Source organism: Hordeum vulgare, chromosome 1H (genome assembly GCF_904849725.1).
Source record: "Hordeum vulgare subsp. vulgare chromosome 1H, MorexV3_pseudomolecules_assembly, whole genome shotgun sequence".
Lineage (NCBI taxonomy): Eukaryota > Viridiplantae > Streptophyta > Magnoliopsida > Poales > Poaceae > Hordeum > Hordeum vulgare.
Genome location: NC_058518.1, coordinates 2,603,598 through 2,615,676, shown reverse-complemented (window position 1 = coordinate 2,615,676; position 12,079 = coordinate 2,603,598). Strand labels below are relative to the sequence as shown.

Sequence of the window (12,079 nt, the reverse complement as noted above, 5' to 3'; positions counted from 1 at the left end):
TAGTTGATATGATTAGCATAGGGATGCTTGCCACTGAAACTATACTCAACTCACGTGATGATCAGACTTGAGCTAGTGTAAGTGGGTCATGAACCACTCAAATGACTAGAGAGATGTATTTTTGAGTGGGAGTTTAGCAAGTAATTTGATAGAGTTAAACTCTAATTATCTTGAACAAAGTCTAAGTCCACTTTGAATATATTTGTGTTGTAGATCATGGCTCACGCAAGAGCACCCTGAATTTTAATACGTTCCTAGAGAAAGCTAAGTTGAAAGATGATGGAAGCAACTTTGTAGACTGGGCTCGTATTCTTAAGTTGATCCTACAAGCTGGGAAGAACGATTATGTCCTTAATGCTGCGCTAGGAGATGAACCACCCGCTACGGCTGACCAAGATGTTAAGAACGCTTGGTTAACACGTAAGGACTACTACTCAGTAGTTCAATGTGCAGTCTTGTATGGCTTAGAGCCGGGACTTCAACGTCGCTTTGAGCGTCATGGAGCATATGAGATGTTCCAGGAGTTGAAGTTTATCTTTCAGAAGAACGCCCGGATCGAGAGGTATGAGACCTCCGATAAATTCTATGCTTTCAAGATGGAGGAGAATTCGTCTGTCAGTGAATATGTGCTCAAAATGTCGGGGTACTCAAACCGTCTAGCTGAGCTGGGGATTGAACTCCCGCAAGAGGCTATCACTGACAGAATTCTTCAATCACTGCCGCCAAGCTATAAGTGCTTTGTGTTGAACTACAACATGCAAGGGATGAACAAGTCACCTGGCGAGTTGTTTGCGATGCTGAAAGTTGCAGAGTCTGAACTCCGTAAAGAGCATCAAGTGTTGATGGTGAATAAGACCACTAGTTTCAAGAGAAACGGCAAAGGGAAGAAGGGTAATTCAAAGAAGAGCGGCAAGCCTATTGCCAATCCGACGAAGAAACCCAAAGATGGACCTAAGCCTGAAACAGAGTGCTACTATTGCAAGGGTATGGGTCACTGGAAGCGCAACTGCCCCAAGTATCTGGCTGATAAGAAGGCGGCCAAAGAAAAAACAGGTATATTTGATATACATGTTATTGATGTGTACTTAACCGGCTCTCATAGTAGTGCCTGGGTATTCGATACCGGTTCTGTTGCTCATATTTGCAACTCGAAACAGGAACTGTGAAATAGGCGAAGGCTGGCGAAAGATGAAGTGACGATGCGCGTAGGAAATGGTTCCAAGGTTGATGCAATCGCCGTCAGCACAGTTTCACTTCGTTACCATCAGGATTAGTTATGAACTTGAATAATTGTTATTTAGTGCATGCGTTGAGCATGAACATTATATCTGGACCTTGTTTATTGCGAGACGGTTACTCTTTTAAGTCAGAGAATAATGGTTGTTCTATTTCTATGAGTAACATCTTTTATGGTCACGCACCCAATGTGAGAGAATTGTTCATATTGAATCTTGATAGTGATAATACACATATACATAACATTGAGACCAAAAGAGTTAGAGTTAACAATGATAGCGCCATGTTTTTGCGGCACTGCCGCTTAGGTCATATTGGTGTAAAACGCATGAAGAAACTCCATACCGATGGACTTTTGGAGTCACTTGACTTTGATTCACTTCACACGTGCGAACCATGCCTCATGGGCAAGATGACTAAAACTTCGTTCTCCAGAACAATGGAGCGTGCCAGTGACTTGTTGGAAATCATACATACCGATGTGTGCGGTCCGATGAGCGTGGAGGCACGCGGCGGATATCATTATTTTCTCACCTTCACTGATGATTTGAGTAGATATGGTTATGTCTACTTAATGAAGCACAAGTATGAAACATTTGAAAAGTTCAAGCAATTTCAGAGTGAAGTTGAAAATCATCGTAACAAGAAGATCAAGTTCCTATGGTCTGATCGTGGGGGTGAATATCTGAGTTTCGAGTTTGGTGCTCACTTAAGACAATGTGGAATTGTTTCACAGTTGACACCGCCTGGAACACCACAGCGTAATGGTGTGTCCGAACGTCGTAATCGTACTTTATTAGAGATGGTGCGATCTATGATGTCTCTTACCGATTTGCCGTTATCGTTTTGGGATTATGCATTAGACACAGCTGCATTCACTTTAAATAGGGCACCATAAAAATCCGTTGAGACGACACCATACGAACTGTGGTATGGCAAAAGGCCAAAGTTATCGTTTCTTAAAGTTTGGGGATGTGATGCTTATGTCAAAAAGCTTCAGCCTGAAAAGTTGGAACCCAACGCGGAAAAGTGCATCTTCATAGGTTACCCAAAAGAGACAGTTGGGTACACCTTCTATCTCAAATCCGAGGGCAAAGTGTTTGTTGCTAAAAATGGAGCTTTTCTCGAGAAGGAGTTTCTCTCGAGAGAATTGAGTGGGAGGAAGATAGAACTTGATGAGGTTGTCGAACCTCTCATCCCTCTGGATGGTGGCGCAGGGCAAGGGGAAACCCCTGTCGTTGCGACGCCGGTTGAGGAGGAAGTTAATGATGATGATCATGAAACTCCGGTTCAAGTTCCTATCAAACCACGCAGGTCGACGAGACCACGTGCTGCTCCAGAGTGGTACCGTAATCCCGTTTTGTCAATCATGTTGTTAGACAACAATGAACCTGCAAATTATGAAGAAGAAATGGTGGGCCCAGATTCCAACAAATGGCTGGAGGCCATGAAGTCCGCGATAGGATCCATGTATGGAAACAAAGTGTGGACTTTGGAAGTACTACCTGAGGGCCGCAAGGCTATTCAGAACAAATGGATCTTTAAGAAGAAGACGGACGCTGACGGCAATGTGACCGTTTATAAAGCTCGACTTGTGGCAAAGGGTTTTTCACAAGTTCAAGGAGTTGACTACGATGAGACATTCTCACCCGTAGCGATGCTTAAGTCCGTTAGAATCATGTTAGAAATAGCTGCATTTTTCGATTATGAAATCTCGCAGATGGATGTCAAAACGGCGTTCCTTAACGGTTTCCTTAAGGAAGAGTTGTATATGATGCAACCCGAAGGTTTTGTCGATCCTAAAAATGCTAACAAGGTATGCAAGCTCCAGTGATTCATTTATGGACTGGTGCGAGCATCTCGGAGTTGGAATAAACGGTTTTATGAGGTGATCAAAGCATTTGGGTTTATACAAGTGGTTGGAGAATCTTGTATTTACAAGAAAGTGAGTGGGAGCTCTGTGACGTTTCTAATATTATATGTGGATGACATATTACTGACTGGAAACAACGTAGAGTTTTTGGAAAGCATAAAGGATTACTTGAATAAAAGTTTCTCTATTAAGGACCTAGGATAAGCTGCTTACATTCTAGGCATTAAGATCTACAGGGATAGATCGAAGCGCCTGATAGGACTTTCACAAAGCACATACCTTGATAAAGTTTTGAAGAGGTTCAAAATGGAACAGTCCAAGAAAGGGTTCTTGCCAGTTTTACAAGGTACGAGATTGAGTAAGACTCAGTGCCCAGCAACTGATAAAGATAGAGAGCATATGAGCACCGTCCCCTATGCTCCAGCCATAGGATCTATCATGTATGCAATGTTGTGCACTAGACCGGACGTTAGCCTGGCCATAAGAATGGCAGCCAGGTTCCAGAGTAATCCAGGAGTGGATCACTGGACGGCGGTCAAGAATATCCTGAAGTACCTGAAAAGGACTAACGAGATGTTTCTCGTGTATGGAGGTGATGAAGAGCTCGCCGTAAAGGGTTACGTCGATGCAAGCTTTGACACAGATCCGGACGACTCTAAGTCGCAGACCGGATACGTATTTATTCTTAATGGGGGTGCGATAAGCTGGTGCAGTTCCAAGCAAACCGTCGTAGCTGATTCTACATGTGAAGCGGAGTACATGGCTGCCTCAGAGGCGGCTAAGGAGGGTGTCTGGATGAAGCAGTTCATGACGGATCTTGGAGTGGTGCCAAGCGCACTGAATCCAATAACCTTGTTCTGTGACAACACGGGTGCCATTGCCTTAGCAAAGGAACCACGGTTTCACAAGAAGATCAGACACATCAAACGACGTTTCAACCTCATCCGCGACTACGTCGAAGGAGAGGACGTAAATATATGCAAAGTGCACACGGATCTGAATGTAGCAGACCCGCTGACTAAACCTCTTCCACGGGCAAAGCATGATCAACACCAGAACTGTATGGGTGTTAGATTTATTACAATGTAATTCGCATGGTGATGTGAGGACTAGATTATTGACTCTAGTGCAAGTGGGAGACTGTTGGAATTATGCCCTAGAGGCAATAATAACTATAGTTATTATTATAATTCATGTATCAAGAAAATCGTTTATTATCCATGCTATAATTGTATTGAATGAAGACTTATATACATGTGTGGATACATAGACAAAACAGTGTCCCTAGCAAGCCTCTAGTTGGCTAGCCAGTTGATCAAAGATAGTCAGGGTCTTCTGACTATGTACAAGGTGTTGTTGCTTGATAACTGGATCACGTCATTAGGAGAATCACGTGATGGACTAGACCCAAACTAATAGACGTAGCATGTTGATCATGTCATTTTGTTGCTACTGTTTTCTGGGTGTCAAGTATTTGTTCCTATGACCATGAGATCATATAACTCACTGACACCGGAGGAATGCTTTGTGTGTATCAAACGTCGCAACGTAATTGCGTGACTATAAAGATGCTCTACAGGTATCTCCGAAGGTGTTCATTGAGTTAGTATGGATCGAGACTGGGATTTGTCACTCCGTGTGACAGAGAGGTATCTTGGGGCCCACTCGGTAATACAACATCACACACAAGCCTTGCAAGCAATGTAACTTAGTGTAAGTTGCGGGATCTTGTATTACGGAACGAGTAAAGAGACTTGTCGGTAAACGAGATTGAAATAGGTATGCGGATACTGACGATCGAATCTCGGGCAAGTAACATACCGAAGGACAAAGGGAATGACATACGGGATTGTATGAATCCCTGGCACTGAGGTTCAAACGATAAGGTCTTCGTAGAATATGTGGGATCCAATATGGGCATCCAGGTCCCGCTATTGGATATTGACCGAGGAGTCACTCGGGTCATGTCTACATAGTTCTCGAACCCACAGGGTCTGCACACTTAAGGTTCGACGTTGTTTTATGCGTATTTGAGTTATATGGTTGGTTACCGAATGTTGTTCGGAGTCCCGGATGAGATCACGGACGTCACGACGGTTTCCGGAATGGTACGGAAACGAAGATTGATATATAGGATTACCTCATTTGATTACCGGAAGGTTTTCGGAGTTACCGGGAATGTACCGGGAATGACGAATGGGTTCCGGGTGTTCACCGGGGGGGGCAGCCCACCCCGGGGAAGCCCATAGGCCTTGGGGGTGGCGCACCAGCCCTTGGTGGGCTGGTGGGATAGCCCAAGAAGGCCCTATGCGCCATAGATAGAAAATCAAAGAGAAAAGAAAAAAAAAGGGAGGTGGGAAGGGAGAGAAGGACTCCACCTTCCAATCCTAGTTGGACTAGGATTGGAGGAGGAATCCTCCTCCCTTGGTGGCGCAGCCCTTGGGGCTCCTTGAGCCTCAAGGCAAGCCTCCCCTCCTCTCCTCCTATATATATGGAGCTATTAGGGCTGATTTGAGACAACTTTTGCCACGACAGCCCGACCACATACCTCCACGGTTTTACCTCTAGATCACGTTTCTGCGGAGCTCGGGCGGAGCCCTGCTGAGATTAGATCACCACCAACCACCGGAGCGCCGTCACGCTGCCGAAGAACTCATCTACCTCTCCGTCTCTCTTGCTGGATCAAGAAGGCCGAGACCATCGTCGACCTGTACGTGTGCTGAACGCGGAGGTGCCGTCCGTTCGGCACTAGATCGTGGGACGGATCGCGGGACGGTTCGTGGGACGGTTCGCGGGGCGGATCGAGGGACGTGAGGACGTTCCACTACATCAACCGTGTTCACTAACGCTTCTGTTGTGCGATCTACAAGGGTACGTAGATCGGAAATCCCCTCTCGTAGATGGACATTACCATGATAGGTCTTCGTGCGCGTAGGAAAATTTTTGTTTCCCATGCGACGTTCCCCAACATGTACTACATCCCATGGCTTTGCAACAACATCATCTTTATTGGGAAGCTTGACGAGAACGGATGCAAGGTGGATATCAAGAACGGAGTGATGACGATCTTCGACAACCTCCGAAACGTGGTAGCTCGTGTTAATCGCACACAGAACAGGCTCTATATCCTCAACCTTGATCAATCTCAACCGGAGTGTTGGCTCTCCAAGAGTGACGATGATTCGTGGTTATGACATGCTAGATTTGGACACGCTAACTTCTAAGCCTTGAAGAGGATGTCAAAGATGGAGATGGTATCTGGGATGCCATTTATCGACCATGTTGATCGAGTATGTGACGGGTGCTTGGTTGGAAAACAACACCGCAAGCCTTTCCCTGCTCAGTCTACCTATCGTGCAAGTGATGCACTCGAGCTGCTCCATGGTGATCTATGTGGCCTATCACCCCGGCGACTCACGCAGGAAAGAAGTACTTCTTTCTTGTGGTAGATGACTACTCGAGATATATGTGGGTTATTCTCCTACGATCTAAAGATGAGGCGTTTGAAGCGTTCAAGAAGCTGAAGGCTGCAACGGAGATGGAACACAAGCTGAAGGTTCGCGCTCTATGGACAGATCGCGGCGGAGAGTTTACGTCGAATGAGTTCAACGACTACTGCGAGAAGATTGGCATAAAAAGGTTCCTCGCGGTACCTTACACACCGCAGCATAACGGGGTCGTTGAAAGGTGCAATCGAACCGTCGTTGACATGGCAAGTAGTTTACTCAAGAGCAAGAACCTGCCGAGGACTTTTTGGGGAGAAGTTGTCTCGACGGCGGTCTATCTTCTCAACCGGGCTCCAACAAAGGCGGTGATCGGCAAGATAACGTATGAAGCAATTTACGAATGTAGGCCGAATGTGTCTCATATACGAACGGTCGGGTGTGTGGCACATGTGAAGACGACGGAGCCGCATCCCTCAAACTTTGTCGATCGTAGCACCAAGATGGTGTTCATCGGATACGAGAGGAGTTCCGGCACCAAGGCATGCCGCTTCTACGATCCACAAACTAAGCGTCTATGAATTTCACATGACGTCGTGTTTGAAGAAAACCACACGTGGAATTGGAGCACTGCAGCCGACGATGCTCCAAACAGTAACATATTCACAGTTGAATTTCCAACTGACGATGATGCTGGAGAGGACGCCCACGATGTTGGGAAGACACCCAACCAAGGTGACCACCATGATAGTGATCATCATGGTGCCGACATCGACGACGACGCGCATAGGTTGCAAGGAGATAGCGACAACAATGCACACGGCACATGCGGAGATCTCAACGACAACGTCGACAACGAGACGCATAGTGATGACGACAATCAAGATGATGGTCATAATCACGATGACTACACCGATGACATGGATGACGATGACACGCCCGGGTTTATTAGACACGTGAGCATCCGGACGTTGTCCCTATTTACAAGGCCTGCATGCACTGATGTATTTTATCCGTGCTTAGATAGCACTTAATAAAAGCAAGTACAATAAGGTACAGTCAGCAGGCTGTAAGGCATAAAATATTATATTTTTGTTGAGTTGGATGAGAGAGAAGGGAAGCGGACTTTTTGTGAAGAGTCAGCTCTAGCACGTGCTCCTAGGTACTTTATGAGAATGAAAGGTGGGTCATATATAATTAAAATAGTACTCTTTTATAGCTAACTATTGTACAAGCTAGCTATAAGATGAGTTATAAAATAGCTTATAGCCAGCTGTTGGCTATACTATTAACCATGGTCTAAGGCAATAAAATCACTTGCATCTCTCACTATTGGGCAGGAGCCGCTGTATTAAATTAAGCCTCGAGGTGCATGCAGGAAGGTGTGTGCATGCAGCCTGATCACATTCTTTTTGACAGTTAATTTTATGCAGAAGCCGATGGAATAGTGCTAATTTTAGGTAATTAATTATTGTGCATTGGTAACTGTGTTTTGGTCTAAGGGCCCAATAAACCCGGACGGAGAGATATGATTTTAGCAGGTTGCCGTCCCAATGGTCCATCTTCTACACAAATGCCCTGTAAACCAAGAAGGGGTATATGGTTTAGTAGGTTTTTGCCTAAGGCTATTTCGAATGGTCCACCTTGTACAGGTGCTAAGGCTGGCCATAATGGGGAGTAACATAGTAGTAACATCACACATTACAATGCAAATTTGCTTATGTGGCAGTGAGTTAATGAGGAGAGAGGTGCTTGTGGTAATTAGCTATGTTACAGTAACATCACACATACCAATACAAAATGAGTCTATATCCTAATTAATATGACATCCCACAAATGTTACTACCCACTATGGAGGTAGTAACATAGACCAGTAACATGTGCATGTTACTTGGCTAAGTTACTCCCCACTATGAGCAGCCTAAGGTTGTTACACAGTTAAAAAATATGTGGCAAACTATTTAATAGGAGAGAGATGAGTGTGATGACCCTAGAAAAAAACAATGCTAAGCGCGTGAACGTAGGTAAAACAATTAAATCAAATAAATGCACCAATGCATGCACAACATTAATTGCAAAAGCCTTAAATAAGGAGGCTTAGCTACAATAAGCTAAAAAACTATTGTTTAAAAACTTTAGTTGTTAAACGATTTAATGTGCTTAGCACCTCATCTTAGCACCAATGTCTTGGAGGTGGCCTAACGGTGATAAATTATGTGCCCTGTAACCCTACCACGTGCTATTGTTTAAGTTGAAATCATTGTCATTGTCAGTGTGGCCATGATGTATCAACGTCATAAGTTGAGCAAGCGTAGTTCAAATCCGCCGATGGACACCACAATGTATCGAAGTGTTGTGGGCAGCCTAAGATACTTGGTGTGTGCCCAACCTAACTTGGCTTATTTAGTTGGGATCGTGAGTCGTTTCATGGAGAATCCGACAACCGAGCACATGAGCGCGGTCAAGCAAATCTTGCGCTATGTGAAAGAAACTATTAATCTTGGTTGCATGTATCGAAAGGGAAATGAAGGATTGGTCCTTCGTGGATATTTAGATAGCCACATGACAGGTGATGTTGATGACCGAAAGAGCACAATGGGCATGGTTTTCTACCTTCGTCCGAATCCGATTAGCTGAAATTCTCATAAGCAAAAGGTGATGGCGTTATCTTCATGCGAGGCAAAATACATAGCGGCAAGCACGGCAACTTGTCAAGAAGGGGTATATGGTTTTAGTAGGTTTGAATATATATTTTTCATCACATATAATACATATTTAGATAGTTAAATTATCAACCTAGAAGTACACCAATGCCCTATAAGCCAAGAAGGGGTATATGGTTTTAGTAGGTTTTTGACTAAGGTTATTCCCAATGGTCCACCTTGTACAGGTGCTAAGGCTGCCACACAAGCAAAAATATGTGGCAAACTAATTAATAGGAGAGACATGAGTGTGGTGACTCTAGAAAAAAAATGCTAACTGCGTGAACCTACATAAAACAATTAAATGAAAGAAATGCAGCAATGCAAGCACAACATTAGTTACAAAAACATTAAATAAGGAGACTTAGCTACAATAAGTAGGCTGGCCATAGTGGAGAGTATCATATAGTAGTATCATGATACTACCTCCATAATGCATAGTATCATAAACTAGTATCATATATGACTTTATTTATTGACATGCATGACACATAGTAGTATAACATTTAACATGTTACAGTATCTACCTATGTTACTCTAATTCTCTCTCTTCTTTAATTATTTGCCACATCAGCATGTTTGATATTTCCAAGTATATGATACTAGTACTTAAGTTGGGCTGGCCATAGTGGGAGTAACTTAAGTAGTGTCATAATCTTGGGACTAGTAAACATGCTGATGTGGCATAAAATTAAAGAAGAGAGAGAGGGTAAAAGTAACATAGATAGATACCATAACATGTTAAATGTTATGCTACTATGTGTCTTGCATGTCAATAGATAAGACCATCTATCATATGCATGATACTACTGTATGATACTTCCCACCATGACCAGCCTTACTCACACTATGGCCACTATACAATGGAAAGTTTAGTTGCTAAACGATTTAATGTGTTTAACGTCTCATCTTAATATAGTACCAATGTGTTGGAGATGGCCTGATAATGATAAATTATGTGGCCTGCAACCCTACCACGTGCTATTGTCTAAGTTGAGCTCATTGTCATTGTGAGTGTGGGCCATCAGGCCATGTGACTTCCAACTTATTTATTCATCCTCGTGGGAAGAAGAGCGTCGAGATCTGCCGGCGAGGAAAGAGAGTGCCGCCGATGGCCGCCGTCGCCCCCACGCCCGAGGACCACGTGGCCGCCGACGCTGCCAAGCTCGTCGCCGGCCACGTCGAAGACGATGAGCAGCAAGGGGGTTGTTGCTGCTGCAGTGCTGCGTCTTCATCTCTGGCGAGGCGAGCCACGTCCTGGTGTCGCCGGAGGCTCGTGCCGCGCCCCGTCGAACGGACCGAGCCGGCAGCCAAGCCCAAGCGGGTGCTCGTGGCGGTGGCCGCCGGTACCGAGCCGCTCGAGGCAGCCGCCGCGGCCGACATCCTCAACCGCGCCGGCGCAAGGGTCGCCGTCGTCACCGCGTCTGAGGACCTCGTCGTGGAGGCCGCCCATGGGGTCAGGTTCGCCGCGGACGGCAGAGTCGCCGAGCTGGGAACAGACGAGTTGGACCTCATCGTGCTGCCGGTACGTACGCCTTCTCCATACCCAGTCAAACTAGATCGAGTGTCACTGTGTCAGTGTCATCATCAGTTTCCATCACCACCTTCATACATGTTGCTGGTGGTAGGGAGGAATGGTAGGATCAGTCAATCTCAGGGACTGCAAGCAGCTGGAGAAGATGGTGAGGAAGCACGCTGAATCGGGTCGTCTGTGCGGCGCCATCGGCGCGTCGCCGGCGGTGGCGCTGGCTCACTGGGGCGTGCTCAAAGGCTTCAGGGCGACCTGCCATCCGGCCCTGCTGCGGCAGCTTGGCGACGACGGCGGGGTGATCGCCGTGGATGACAGGGTGGTGAAGGACAGGAACGTGGTGACCAGCCAGGGCGTCGGGACGGCCATCGAGTTCGCGCTTGCCTTGGTGGAGCAGCTCTACGGCAAACCCAAAGCAGAGGAGGTCGCCGGGCCTTTGGTACCCGCACTACTACTTCTTCACTTCAATTTTTCTACATACATACACACACATACATACATACATACATACATACATACATACATATATTTGCTCTGTGTGTGTGTGTGCAACTTTCTTACATATTCAATTTGTAGTATGTGCGCCCCCAGCAAGGAGTCAAGTATACCATCCAAGAGTACAATCACATGGAGTGGAAATGCACCGGCACACCTCTGGTAAAATATATACTCTTACATGCACTTGCTAGGAGTAATAAGTAAACCAAACAGTTCATCCAAGGTTCCCTTGATTAGGTTCTTGTGCCCGTTGCCAATGGCTCGGAGGAGATGGAAGCTCTGAACCTGATCGACGTCCTGCGTAGGGCAGGCGCACGCGTCACCGTGGCGTCGGTCGAGGACGCGCCGCGCATCGTCACCCGCCACTACAAGCTCAATCTGATCGCAATGGCTCGGAGGAGATGGAAGCTCTGAACCTGATCGACGTCCTGCGTAGGGCAGGCGCACGCGTCACCGTGGCGTCGGTCGAGGACGCGCCGCGCATCGTCACCCGCCACTACAAGCTCAATCTGATCGCAATGGCTCGGAGGAGATGGAAGCTCTGAACCTGATCGACGTCCTGCGTAGGGCAGGCGCACGCGTCACCGTGGCGTCGGTCGAGGACGCGCCGCGCATCGTCACCCGCCACTACAAGCTCAATCTGATCGCAATGGCTCGGAGGAGATGGAAGCTCTGAACCTGATCGACGTCCTGCGTAGGGCAGGCGCACGCGTCACCGTGGCGTCGGTCGAGGACGCGCCGCGCATCGTCACCCGCCACTACAAGCTCAATCTGATCGCAATGGCTCGGAGGAGATGGA

General features: G+C 46.4%; 1 protein-coding gene across 1 annotated transcript; it reads left to right on the top strand.

Annotated features, from left to right (window-relative positions):
• The first annotated feature begins 10,292 nt into the window (after positions 1 to 10,292).
• On the top strand, positions 10,293 to 11,694 carry LOC123453131 (protein DJ-1 homolog B-like). Its single transcript, XM_045129901.1, has 4 exons — positions 10,293 to 10,779; positions 10,883 to 11,221; positions 11,359 to 11,439; positions 11,518 to 11,694. Exons 1-4 carry the CDS (start codon positions 10,366 to 10,368, stop codon positions 11,692 to 11,694), a joined length of 1,011 nt encoding a protein of 336 aa, XP_044985836.1. The 5' UTR covers positions 10,293 to 10,365.
• Positions 11,695 to 12,079: the final 385 nt, after the last annotated feature.

Coding starts and splice junctions, on each gene's coding strand:
- LOC123453131 (XM_045129901.1), top strand. CDS start 10,366: ATGGCCGCCGTCGCCCCCACGCCCGAGGACCACGTGGCCGCCGACGCT. Junction 10,780..10,882: donor TGGACCTCATCGTGCTGCCG/GTACGTACGCCT, acceptor TGCTGGTGGTAG/GGAGGAATGGTAGGATCAGT. Junction 11,222..11,358: donor AGGAGGTCGCCGGGCCTTTG/GTACCCGCACTA, acceptor TTCAATTTGTAG/TATGTGCGCCCCCAGCAAGG.